The 14,129-nt window shown below is 43.8% G+C and overlaps 1 protein-coding gene across 1 annotated transcript in view; it reads right to left on the reverse strand.

The window, feature by feature from the left end:
• The window catches only part of LOC113949163 (multiple epidermal growth factor-like domains protein 6), a 189,117-nt gene that overhangs the window by 23,217 nt on the left and 151,771 nt on the right, over positions 1–14,129 (reverse strand). Inside the window, exons 18-24 of the mRNA XM_027647410.1 lie at positions 13,676–13,810; positions 13,108–13,233; positions 11,948–12,079; positions 10,947–11,075; positions 9,233–9,364; positions 6,090–6,218; positions 196–324 (exon numbers count right to left, since the gene is read on the reverse strand). Coding sequence (XP_027503211.1) covers positions 196–324; positions 6,090–6,218; positions 9,233–9,364; positions 10,947–11,075; positions 11,948–12,079; positions 13,108–13,233; positions 13,676–13,810 — 912 coding nt within the window. The remainder of the gene's footprint in view (positions 1–195; positions 325–6,089; positions 6,219–9,232; positions 9,365–10,946; positions 11,076–11,947; positions 12,080–13,107; positions 13,234–13,675; positions 13,811–14,129) is intronic.

Below are 14,129 nucleotides of genomic sequence, written 5' to 3' on the forward strand. Positions count from 1 at the left end.
TTTGACGAGTGCCAACAGCGGCCAAAAAAAAAAATGATGTTGACGATTTCCGCAGCTACCAAAAATTGTTCCCTTTTTTGGCATCTTTGGAAAGGAATGTGACCTATCTAAAACTGTACCCCGGCAGGTCATCCTGCATTCCCAGGGCAAACCCATGCCCGTGCTGGGGGAGTTTGGGAGCAGGGATGTACTCACGCTGCTCGCAGGTCTCTCCCAGCCAGCCCGGGAGGCAGCGGCACGTGCCCAGGACGTGGTCACAGCCAGCAGCATTCTTGCACTTGCACACCTGGTGGCAGTCAAGCCCAAAGAATCCTTCTGGACAAGCTGCAAATGCAAAACATTCATTTTTAGCACAGTTCCTGTTTGGTTTTTCTGTGTAAACTCCAGCTCATCTTTTCACAGATGCTTAACAACCAAAGTTGCTTCGAGGGGCTAAGCCCGCACAATTCTGCTAGAAGCATCTTGGAAACATGTGACCCTTTTACATAAGCATCGGATTTCTGCACAGTAAAACATGGCTTAGAGTATTGAAAAGCCATAAAGCAAGTCAGAGAATGAAGCTGGGTTTACACAAGCTGGTACTTGTGCTTCTGTAACAAACAAAGGAAAAAAGAAATAATTCAACATAATGCGAGACTCCAGGGCCATCCCTGCTGATCTCCCTCCCTTTGGAAATGCAAAACTTCTGCTCCCATTTACTGTCCTGACACTTTTCTAAAGATTTTTTACAGCGAACATAAGCCACAGTGGTGCAGTTCAGTGCTGAAATGAAAAACTGGCAAAGTGAATGAACAGAGAAAACCAAGATGAATTAAATGTAGCAAAACAACTCCAGGGAGCCGAAGGAGCTCCATACCTACATCTGGGAGATGTAAGGAAGAGCAGCACCATGGGTTCAATTTATATCTTTACCAGTGCTGAAAGCAGTGAAAATAAGCATTGGTACTCGTCAGTGGGCCACATCATAGCTAAATGTTTCACTACAAGAGTGTTAAGGTTGCTATGTAGAGTTTAAAAAAAATAAAATAGCCTTATTTAACATCTCTGCATATATATGTGTGTGTCTAGCTTCTTTAAGTACCTGTATAATTATGTCTCACTAAGTGATAATAAAACTGTAGATACACAATTATGTGTCACTCTTTCCCCAGAATCCCTGAATCAGTCTCAGGAATTATGCTGCTATGAGATAAGCATAAGTTATTCAATAAAACTTATCTCTTTGTCCTCCTTGTCAATATAAACTTATATTTAAAACCAAATCCTCACACTTCTATCATGAAATCAGAACAACTGTCTTCCAATAGAGTCTTATGACAATTATTATCACATACACTACCCAACAACCCTCCACACTAATTTCACAGCTCTCAACCAGATCAGAATAACACTGGTTTCATCATAGAATGATTTAAGTTGGAAAGGACCTTAAAGATCATCTCATTCCAACCCCCCTGCCATGGGTAGGAACACATTCCACTAGACCAGGTTGCTCAAAGCCCCGTCCAACCTGGCCTTGAACACTTCCAGGGAGTTATCCATGTGAATCTTTCACTGTTGGACTCTTCAGTCATTTTCCTTGCCCTGTGTCTTCTCCATGCCCAGGTTTTTTGCCTCAGTCTGCTCATCCTGCCTCTTCCATGGATGCAGATTCTGTTCTCCAGCAGTGAGCTGTCTGCTTTGGCTACGAGTTGGGGGAATTCCACATCCATAGCCAGAGGCAAACCTGACCTTCATCCAGTGACAGCAGCAGTATAACACACTGAGCATCTGCTTTGGCTCCTCTATTCTCAGAGCTTCTGCTCAGCTTGCAACTACAAACCACTGTTTCATCTACTCAGAATCAAAAGGCTGCTCTTCCCTTTGTCCTGTCCAGAAAGATTTCAGGTTTCCCGCCCTTTCCAAGTTTGTGCTGCCTCAGGAAAACAGGAAAGAGCTTCATACCAGTGTAACACCATAATGCATCCATCAGCCTCTGCTCAAACTGCACTGGGAGAGAGCTGTTAGCAAGTTGTAAGGATGAGCCACCCATGTGTGGTTTAATCTTTCTGTCCCTATTTATTCTGCTTCAGCAGACAAGGACAGGTTTCTCCTGCTGAACCCTCAGTGACTTCAAAGCCCAACAAAGTTCTTTATTTAACGGAGGGACTACACAGCCTTGTCAGTTGTTCCTTGACATGCACAGTATTTATTTTCCCTTTTTATCTTATTAAAACAGCAATCTTGCTGGGCTATCTTATGACAATGATTAACGGCTGATATCTCAAGGGAGAAGTCCAGTCTGTCCATCCTGTGGCAGTGCTGATCAGTAGCTGAGATGCAAAAGCCAAGTGCTGTGCCCCACAAGGGCAATATGTTGCTGTTACTAATGCATCAATTAATACACATTCTGCAGGAATGGTCCAAGATTCCTGCTGCCTCCAGTTAGTGAACTAATTGTCTGGCATTTGGGGATATTTGGTCAGATGAACCAGTGAACTGAATAATTCTTGTGTTGGCCTGATTCCATAACTGGACACAGCCTTGGGTCACACAGCACATACCAGGGAGCAGCAGGGAATGGAATTAAACAAAATTACAGTGCAGTGAAGGCAACCCCAACCTTCAAAGCGAGAGCAGCAGATGCTCAGCACTTCACAGAATTAAAACAATTATAACAATTGCCTCCCCAAACAGGGGCAGCCCCGGTTCAGGGCAGGGTGACTCTGCTCGCTCGGCACATTTCTGACAGAGCTGGGAGCGTGGCTGGTGAAGGCAGGCACACCTGGATTCCTCTGGGTTTGCTGAACTGCCTGACATCAGGAGCCCAGGCTCAGGCTTCCTCCATGTCAGATGTTTACATTCAGTTGAAGCAAGAATTGATATATTTATCTAATTATCACAATAAAGATTGGTTTTGGAGTTGGGATTTTTTGATTTTTTTTTTTCCCCCTTGCCTGTTTAGCTGTAAGTGCATTAAAACCAAAGCCTCTCAGCAGAAGCATCTTTTCTGGAAAAGATGCTACTTAGGTTATCTGTGATTGAACAGGAGAAAGAAAGAACTTTACAAAGCCATCTTTGCCATGATCCTTGCCTTTGCACAGTCCAGGAACGTAGAGGCGTTAATTGCTACTTGAGTTCAGGACCAGCCAGAACTCCATGTGTGCCTCTGGTACCTTGTCCCCAAGCAAGTAACATTCTCCACCCAGATAAGGAAGGTATCTAGTGGCATTCCTAGTAGCATCTACCAAAAATGAATCACTTTCCTTTGGTAATGCAAGACCTTGTGAAGAAACATATATTATTTCATCGGTGTTCTTTTTGTGTCACTTGCTGCTCTCAAGAAAATTCAAAGGAAGCCTTTCCTAGATTGTTCCTACAGACTGAAAACATTTCTTTGTAGATTATTTTGTTTTCAGCCTTATTTGCAAACGTTACCTATTTTGCAGCTGAAACAGTTCTGCTCATTTTGCAACTCCTTTGAAATAGATTTGAAAAGATTCACGAGGTTCATTTTCACAGAGGATTGAGTAGGGGTGAAAGATGGAGGAGGCACGTCCCACTTTCAGAAATGTCTAATTTTCTTTCAGGAAGTGTCTCAATAGCTTTATTCTTACCCATCATTATTATATGTGACCACAGCACTACTGCAGGGGCAGCAGTATGAATGACACCAGATGAAGGGCAGCTGATCAAAGGTGACTCTGGGCAGAGCTGAACTGAGATGACGGGGGACAGACAAAAGTACTTTGAAGAGTGTGAGGTCTTTTGGCAGCTTTCTGTGGCCAAGGGCACAGAAGTTCAGTCACCTCCCAAATAATTCACAGCAAGGTCTCATGAAATAGCAGCCTGGAGCAAAGGTATCTCCTGCTATGAGTGAGCTTGGAAACTGTCTTGTGCTGGCAAATGATGATGATGATGGTGGGTGTTTGGCTGCTATCTGTATTACTGACAGGTGATATATGTAGGTTGAGACTTAGGAAGGACTAAAATTACATTAATTATTCTAATAAACAAGAAGAAGAGATTATGGAAATTTGTGGCAAATAAAGAACTTGGAAATGGTCACTGAAGTGGTGTTTTCCAACAGGGACTGGTAGGCTAACCTATGAAGCCCTACTTCATACTGAAGGTCATAAATTAATGAAAAGGAACAGGAGATTTGCTCCTACCTGAAGAAATGAAAACCAATTCCAGAAAACCCAAAGGCAAATTTTGGGACTTCTGCAGTTTCACCTTGAATCTTGATCCCATGCTGCCACAATGCAAAATACCAGAAGCAACGACTGCAGGTTCAAACACCCTCACTGTGCAGGGGTGATATTAATTATTAATATTAGTCAATATTAGATTTTGTAAGGGACTGCCCTCTCCTAGGGCTTTGAACTTCGAAGGCTGCAAAAGTCTCAGTTTCAACATCTCTGTGATGACGGAAAAGTCCTTCCCAGCCATGGGATAAGGCACCAGCAGGACGTGAAAAGTCTGAGGTAACACCGCAGTGCGGGGTGTCAATCCCTAAATTTGTGCCTGGGAGGCACAGAGCCTGGCCAGCGTGGGTGGATTGCCAAGAGGACGGCAAAAAGCACATCCCTGCCAGAAGGAAACCCTGCCAGTCTCCCAGTCACCAGAAACAGAAGCGCTGCAGCTCCTCACAGAAAAGGTGCCAAGAGGGTTCTACCAAGGGCAAACCACCCACACGTTTTCCTCCCTTGTCGTCTTTTGGAAGCAGCCAAACTGTTCTGGCTGAAATGTTTTATGTTAAAAGGTAACTCAGGTCAGCCCAGATCAAGCACTCTGCCTGCTTGAGAGAAAACATGTAGAAAACAGTGTTTTACGAATGGTAAGTGCTAAATTCCACTCTCCCCTCCACAATCTTCTTTCAGGAATTAAAAAAGATAAAAATGTCCAACATGACTGATTTGGAATGTGAGAGCTGGTTTTTTTTTTTTTCCCTATAGACGTCATATTCCTCTCACCTACTTTGGCAAAGGATATTTAGTTTCTTTGTCCCCATTATGATTCCTGCTGGAATGAGCAGATTTACACAACAACACAGACAAATGCTTTGTTTTTCCAATAAAAAATAATAATTAAAAAAAAACAGATTTAGGAAAACAGAGTTCAACTAAATCATAATAAAAAGGGGACATAATGGAGAAACCATAAATTACGAAGCGCTGTTTGCAGTAGAGCCTTGGAAAAAATATTTATTTTGTATAATAATCCCTGGCAAGAATGAAAAGGAAACAACAGGCAATGTGTGAACACAAGCCAGTGGGTGCTTTGCTATATTCCTGGTCAGGCTGTGGAGCATCTCCCTTCCCATGAGAGGGCAGCAGCTGCCTGCAAGTGCTGCCATTTCCCTCTGCTGTGGCTCTAACGCTGCCCTTGTAAACTGGCTGTAAAGCTGCTTTCTAAGCAAAACAATTGTGGTTTAAGGATCATAATTTGTGCAATCTTCAATCTTTTACACTTAAATAAGTTTCAGAGTGCCTGACTGACTATATGCTGTTTCTGTTGCATTTTTTTATGATCTGCACAGTGATGCAGCTCAACAGCAACCTCCTTTGGTGATGCCAAGGACTGACTTAACAATGTATTTAAGGAATCCAGTCCAACACTTTACCAAAGGACTAGGTGATAGAAGGTGATCTGCTGGATTTGTAAAGTCTAAAAGTATATCTGTTGTTAAAGAGTTCCACTGGGATGATGCACATATCCATGTTTTCCTCTTGATCGTTTCAGGGAGGCATGAGAAACAAGCAAGTATAAGGCTGAGCAAGCATCTTCCTGCTCAGAGCTCAAATAGTAGGACTCTGTTTAGGAAGAGCCTCCTTAAAGACGTGATACAGCCAGACCCTTAAGCATATATCTAATTTTAACCACGTGAAAATATGTGCCCAACACCAGGCACTCAGCAAGATGTTTTGTTGAGTTAGGATGGAAGCTCACATTTCGGTGTTGGTTTCCAAGTAAGTTCAATGTTTTATTTAAATCTGACATTGTAAATTTTAAAATCAGCTCTCTGAATTAAAAAAAACCCAAACAACCAAACAATAAAACAAAACCCTCTGCATAAACCCAAAAGGGACCAGAGGGAGCAGCAGTACCTCTCTCACAGAAGGTTCCTGTCCAGCCCGCTGTGCAGGCGCAGGCTCCGCTGATGTGGTCACAGGCAGCTCCATTCTGGCACTGACAGCTGTGCTCACAGCCCGGGCCAAAGCTTCCCTCGGGGCACCCTGCAGCACAGGAATCACAGCCACATGATGGGTTAGTGCTGCAGCAGATCAGGGATCAACAGGGAGTTTTGAGATACATGGGAAATCTTACTATTTCCAAAAGAAGAATCAAGGCATAATGGTAAGGGCTTAAAACTGAGGAGATTAAGTGTTCTCCTTGGGGTCTAGGTAAGTTGGGCTGGTTTTAAGATCCATTTTAGGAAAACACCACGGTGTTGAAAGACTAAATTCTGCGAAGAAAACTGACATCTTCTAGTTGTAAAGCCTGAGACTTCACGGGTTCTCCCTGATGACATTTTGCCCACTGGTCTGGAGTTGCTTATGTGCACATCTCCTCTGGGACTTCATCAACTGGGAGGGGAGAAGCTCCTCTGTTTTCCTGCAAATCCTCTTTCCCCAGAAAGCTGGAGAAAACATGAAATGTGGTGATTTCCTTCGGAAAGCTCCAAATTAAGTGCTGCACATTTTACTCTCATGCTCTACTTTGAAAAATTCAAATGAAAATGTTACATCTGGGGGACAAATTAACAACTACATTTCCACAGCAGTTAATGTAAGGAGTTACAAAAGATTTGCATAGTACTCACTACTGGAAGAAAGAAAACATTTGAGAAAGAAAATAATTTCTTCCAGGATTATAGGAAAATCAATTAAGAACAGGGCCAGTTGCCTAATTCACATTAGATATTTTGGACAGGCTGAAACACAGAGATACACTTGGCTAAACACAATATTACAGTGCCTCCACTCATTTTTGAAGACCATTCCTCTAAATGACTTAGGTAGATTATTGCCAGATCTCTTCTAGAAGCATATGATTTTAGTGTTTGCATCAACAAAGTGATTTTCAGGCAATCTGGAAAGAATCACAGAGAACAGAAAGCAATGAGGGTTCTCAAAGACAATTCTATACCTGAAATAAAGGAGTAGGTTTGGTGTTGCCTATTTGGTGCCATAGGTGGGCAGTGATGGGAGTTGGTGTGAATTCGGGTGCTCCTGCAGCTTAGTGACTTTATCCTAATTGGAGCCAACCCCTGTGTCTCTTACAGAGGAGTTGGGGTGGGAGGCAGGAGAATAGCAAGGTACCTAAAGTATTTCTTTCCTTTAAAACAGTCAAAAAACGGGCCGTCGTTTAAATATGAATATGTTTGAATGCATTGTTTGCACTTACAGGTGAAATTCAGTCCCCCCATTAGCATCCTCTCCTGCTCCCAAAGCTGCAGATCCCCGTGCATCCTGCTTCCCGTGCTAGTTCAACAAGTAAAAACACTGAAGTGCACTTGTGCCTTAAAAGCTGGATCTTTCTCAGCGTTTTCACTTGAAATTTCAGTCAGAGTTCAGGGAATTTATGCCAGGGAAATCACACTGCAGAGCAGCCACAGGTGTGGGGCTCTCAGCAGAGCTTCCTTTAAACCCACAATGCTTAGCCCGGAGCTGAGGCTTTCAAGGTGATGGCAAGGGGTCAGTACACTTCACAAATGATTTCACAGTCCACATCACAGAGAATCTGCCCCTGCCCGAGCAGGCACAGGCTGCTGTGATGCATGTTGAGATCCAGGCACCCCTCCAGAGAGCCTGCTCCTCAAGGGAAGGAGCCCAACCTGCAGGGAGAGGCTGGGGGTGCCTTGGGAGCAGAGGAGCTCTCCAGGGATAAAGATCTAACCTTCAAGGCAGCATAAAATGTTTAGGGAAGAATTATGGCTTTCAGAATCTTGCACACACACACAGAGATCTATAAATATATATACGCATTTTATATATTTGCGAAGCCTAGCCATGATGATGATGAGATATATATATATACACACACACACAAAGTGGGGTAAAAAGCAGACTTAATAAAACAAAAAAAACCCCATAGACAGAACTTTAGGGACTGCCAGATGTTTCATCAGTGGCTATGGCTTCACTGATTTGCTTGCCAGCCAAGATTAGAGCCAGCTATTTGGCTACTTTCTGTCTGCAAAGCTGCTATTTTGAGAGAGATCAAGAGCGAAAGAGAAGTGGAGCTGGCAGCTCTTTCTCTGGGAGCTGGTCTTCCCAACACATTGCCCTTCCACTCGCTCTATGCCAACAGCAACAAGGGCTGCAAGATCAACTTTCCAGGCTTTTTTTCTTAGGTCACAATTCCAGATTAATTGTTTTGACATTTCCATGTGACACCAGCAGTTAATCCTGCCTACGCTACTGAGACTCTGGTAGCTACATCTGTGCTACTGTAAGATTGTTAAACTAATAGATAAAATGTTTATTTTATTTAACAACATCAATATAATCAATAATAATAAGAGCAGCTCAACCATGCAACTTACTGCCACAAGATGAAGTGGACTCCAAATGCTTGCACGGAATGAAAAAGAAAATAGGCACATTAATTGGAAAAGAAAAAAAAATCAAGTTGTATTAAATATAGAGATACTGCTTCTGTCTCAAGAAGCTCCTGAATGACAAAGTGAAGAAACCTGGGAAGACGTATCAGGAATTACCTATAAGCTTGTTTTTATACACTTAAGGCCTCTGATATTGACCTCTGCCAGAGGTGAAGGTGAACGTGATGGGCCTCTGGTAAGACCAACATGCATTTTTGTTGTTAATAACCACAGGACTCTAAAACTTCCTTATTTTTCTTATGTTCTATACATGTGAAGCATTTCTATATGCCTGATCTTAAAAAGCGATTTATGGAGGAATAGTGCAGCCCTAAAACTGAATAAATAAAACCAATACGGAAACCCTTATGCCACAAACCAAACACGCATCAGTCCTATCCCTCACACGAGGTCTTAACATTAAAAATTACTGCAGAGCCCAGAACAGGTCTGAAAATACCTTTTCTGGAATTCAGATTAGGGAAAGGATCTAACCCCGATGAAACTCGAGAGCGCTGCGACGCGCCGGGCAGACCGGGGACGGCACAGCCCGGGGGGGTCCTTCCTGCAGGGGAATTAGCTGGAAAACACAGTTTCTGCCGCTCAGGTTTGCAAATTCCATGCGTTGACAGAGCGGGCACTTACTGTGCTCGCAGCGTGTCCCGGTGAATCCCGGCTCGCAGAGGCAGGAGCCGCTGACGGGGTCGCAGGTGCCGTCGCCGTTGCTGCAGACACACGAGTTCTCACAGCGTGGGCCCCAGCGGCCGCTGCTGCAGGCTGCAAGGGAAAGTGGGATTTGCAGGGGGAACCACCTTCAAACCCACCTCGGGGATTATTTTGCTTCTAAACGAGAGAACAGAAAACACGCGAAACGGTACAGCAGCCCTGGAGTAAACTCTCCGCTGCAGTGTGGGCACGAAGCAGTGGAAATAAAGACAGCTTTTGCTGACCTATTTCAGCTGAAAGAAGGCAGATATTATCCCGTATATGTAAAACTAACCATTGGTAGTCAATCCATACCAATCAATCCACAGCCACAAACATGTAATTACATGGAAATAAAATATCAGCTGTTGACTCACTAAACAAAAATCTGTCTAACCAGAATAGTTAATGGGTAAAACCAGACAGATTTGGGAGCACCCTCCATGATTTCATCAAAATACTGGGAAATGCAACACGGATATAGAGAAATCTCACAATGTTTGTTAAAGCAACTTATTACTTTCATTGTAAAAATCACATCTGACACAATCACGACAATGCACTGAGGCATCTCCTCTCTTTCATGTGAGTATAAAGATGAAAGTGTCAATTAGGGCAACAAAACCCTGGGTTTGGAGGTTTTGGAGCTGGGAATCTGTTTCATGGCCAGTCTGCAACTGCTGGAAGAGGTGCCTTGCCGAGACATCTCTGCAAAACAACTTTTCTCAGATCTTATACTGAATAGAAATGAAAGCTTTTCTCTGCCGTGATCTCTCAGTTCTTTAGACAGCCTTGGGAGTCTTGAAAAGCCATCTCAATGGCTCCACACACTGCCAGCTGGTTTGATTTTTAAAATACCCATATTGGTAGAAACTTCAGATTTTCCCAGAGTTTTCTTCAGCACAGAGCCTGAGAAGTCAGGTCCAAAACTTACTGCTGTCAACACTGGCAATCAATTTAAATGATTTTATGTGTTTAAGACCACATTTAGAGAGAGGTTTGTATTCCGTTGGCTTTTTGCAAGAGGCATCACAAGGAATCAAGCAGAATAGATGTGTCACAGGAAAAGGATGGAATCAAGCAGGATGGCTTCACATTTATATGGTGCCATCCAAAAAGGGTAAATCTACTCTCTTACACAGCCACCAATATGGAGAGTGATGCTAAAGTCAACAGAAGGATGCTCTGCTCTTCCAGAGAACAGAATTTCTCACAGCATTTATATTCCCAAGTTAAAAAGTGACCTTTAGACACATGACTCTACATGCCACTCACTTGTTGAATAAATCTCCCCCAAACAAAATGAAAAATGGAGAATTAATCTCAAAACTAATCTGCGCTGAAAATGAAAAACAAAACTGTCTGTCAGTCAAAAAGCTGACGGGACAGATGGTATTGGGCAAAGGGATCCATAGTGTTGAAATAAGAGCTTATATCAATACTTTGCGCTTCATCAGCCATCTATTTCAACGCTTTGAACCTGGATAATTAAGGATTATAACCACCCAGGCTGTGCAAACCCATAAACACACAATTTCAGAAGCAATAAGATTAACAAAACTATATTAGAAAACTGTAACAGACTAAGAACAAACGGAGCTGGTTCTTCCATGTGCAGTTGAGTCCCTGGGAGGCACCGTGTGCCCCGACTTACGGTGTTTGCAGCCGTGGCCAGTCCAGCCCGGGGGACACGAGCACTCTCCAGTGACGTGGTGACACTGGGCACTGCTGCCACAGCTGCACAGCAAGTGGCACTTTGGTCCATAGGAGCCATCAGGGCAGGCTGAGAACAGATGGGCAGACTGTCAATTCACCTAGGTCAGGCACAGACTGATCTTTCCAAACAGACAGCAACATCTCACCCCCTAAAACGTGATTTAGCCAAGTCTAGAAATCAAAATGGCAAGATGAAAGAAATAACTAATTCATACCCTGGGTAGGTGAGGCCAGGTCCTGTAATGTGGGAATAGCTTTTGGAGTGACTTTTGGGTACTTCTGTGTATCTGTCTTGCACAGAGGAGGAAAAACTGCTGAGCAAACCTTCCTTAAAATTCACTTTGTGACTAACAAGGATTAAAATACGCCACACTGAGGTCTGGCACAAAGTAGGGCTGTCCCTGAAAGCAGGGCTGTCTGTGCAGCACAAGAGCCATACTCAAGCAGCCTTTTAACACCCAGAGGCTGGATAAGCAGCACAAAACAGTTCCTTGAGTGTACTCCCATGGTCTCTAGCTGCAAGGACAGCCCTGATACTAATCTTTCATCCTCACTATTATTTAATCCTAAATTATATACATTAAAGAATGCTGCTGAAAACATAACCCACATGATGCCATACAGGCCAGCTGGTCAGCACCTCCTGCCAAACAGCCAGGATTACAATGCAAGTGTTGTGTTTATTAAGCACTGTATTCCTTAGTACAGTTTGCCATAAATTAGGTCTAATGATAACATCCTTTTGGGATGCAGTTTAGCTGGTCATCTGCATTTATCTGCAATCTCCCTCCCATAAATAATGTCCGGGGAATTCCTGAAGCTGAAGGGCACTTTATTTTGGATCAGCACGTTGCATCTCACAAAACAACAAAAAGGTAGAAATCATTAAATGAATTTTCAATCTGACTTTTCATGGGGAAGGCTGATGCAAGGACTTACTGTCAGAGCAGGATACCCCAGTGTAGCCAGGGGGACAGTCACAGGCTCCAGTTTCTCTGTTGCACTGTCCCCCGTTGGCACAGGGCTCACAGGAGGACTGGCAGTCTGGTCCCCACCACCCAGCTGGGCAATCTAGGGAAAAAATTACATAAGGTGTCCCCAGTGCCATTTTCTGTTACAGGACAATTACAGATTTCTGTAGAAGAATTTAAAAGTACCAGTAAAATTGAGCTGGATTGTTATATTATCTCTACAGACCTACAGCCCTGTCACAGTATACTGCAGCACGTGAGAACTCAGCTAAAGAGAGACCCAAAGGCTCTCTCCCAACTTCCATCACTGTGTGTCTGTTTATTAGTTTGGTTTCTGACACAGTAATGTCAGGAGTATTTGGATGTATCTGAAAAATTAATTACTGCACTCAGCAAAGGAGATCTCCAGAGGATGGTAATCTGCAGGAGGGGAGGGCTGCTGTTGTATTTTTGCTGGGCTGAGTGGGGGTCTGGCTGGTCATACAGCCCAGAGGGACTGGATGTGAGCTGGAGCCCAGGTCTCCACACAGCTCCACCTCCTTTGTGCTCTGTGGAGTAGTGAGACACAACCTGGGTCCAGCAGATGCTCCTCAGGTGTGTGACAGCCAGAGCTTTGAGAGTGGCCAGGGTACAGCCCATGTCTCAGTAGTTCAGTGTCTCTGAGACTTTTCACATCCCTTTACTTAATTACTCACAATAATACTGTCCTTTTTAATTACTTCCTCCATTCTAGGTTCTTGCTGGTTCCATGACAGCTGTTTTTGGCCAAGGCCCCTCCACCGAGACACCCTGTGTGCACATGGCAGCACAGTCCCAAGTTCTGCTCTGGGACTCCGAGCTGCTGCAATGCACCAACATCTCTGCCCAACTTGTACAAACCCAGCCCAACATACAAATCACTGTTATTAACTGGAGCAGAGGGGTATGGGGCAGGATAACTGAGCCACACCACCTCTTTTCCAAGCAATTCCATGCAGTGGATGTCACCTGTTGTGCACCAAGACTGATCCTTTACCCGTTCTGCAAATGAAGCACATTGCACTGCAGCAGTTTGGGTGGGAGACAGAGTGATGCCACATCTTATCATGTCTTCCAAAGCAAGGCACTCATCACCCTGGTGCAACACACCTTGCTCACACGTAGCACCAGTCTTCCCAGCTGGGCAAACACACTGCCCTGTCTTTGGATCACATGGTGCTCCTCCACAGTTGCACCTCTGCCTGCAGCTCACCCCAAAGCTCCCAGGTTGACAAGCTAGGACGAAAGAAACCCAAAGACCTGGTTAGGAAGCATTTTGAAGACATTAAGAGGCGCCACCACCACCAATTTTTAACTGAGCTGCCCTGGTAAAAGTGATCAATATTAGTGTTAGTGTCTCAGCAACTGGTGGTCTGTAATTAACTGCAACAGAGCTGTGGAAAATTCTGTGCCTGAAGCTTTAAAAGCAGCTACAGTTACCTGGACAAATGCTAGTTTTAGTAACTGGCCTCAGCCTTGTGCCTCGGCCTTTGCGAGCAGGGGGAGAGAGCATTTGCCAGGCTCCAAATATCACTTTGGTTTCAGTGGGGAACTGCCAACTCATATCAACAACAAATGTGCCCTTTTATTTGCAACTTTTATATCTGAACATAAGTTTCCTGGATAATCTTTCCCATCCAAAGTGCATCTCCCAGGGAAACATGCAGTGAGTACCTACATAAATGGCATTTTTCTCCATGAAACCCAGGTGGACACAGATGTTTGCAGACTCCTGTCTCAGGATCACACAAAATATCAGGAGGACAGTTGCACCTCAGCTTGCAACCAGCCCCATAAAAGCCAGGTGTGCACTCTGGAAATGGAGGGAGACAGAGAACATATATAAGAAAAAGGAAGAGTTAAGAAAACAGAACTAAAAATCAGAAAACATAATGTATGTTTTAGAGGTGGTGATAACAAAGTATAAATACTTAATAAACATTTGCGTGGACATTTCACAGAGGTTTCTGCTCATATATAAGCCAGAAACAGAGTGGCAGAATACTTAATTAAATTGTAACTTATTCAATTAGAATACTTTAGGATATATTCAATTACAGCCATTACAGAATTCTCTTATATGCCTGTACATTCTGCTGCTCTCTGCCTTGCTGCAAAGCCAGTGCTGGGTA

The sequence above is a fragment of the Corapipo altera genome, unplaced genomic scaffold, assembly GCF_003945725.1.
Source record: "Corapipo altera isolate COAL_440 unplaced genomic scaffold, ASM394572v1 113, whole genome shotgun sequence".
Taxonomy (NCBI): domain Eukaryota; kingdom Metazoa; phylum Chordata; class Aves; order Passeriformes; family Pipridae; genus Corapipo; species Corapipo altera.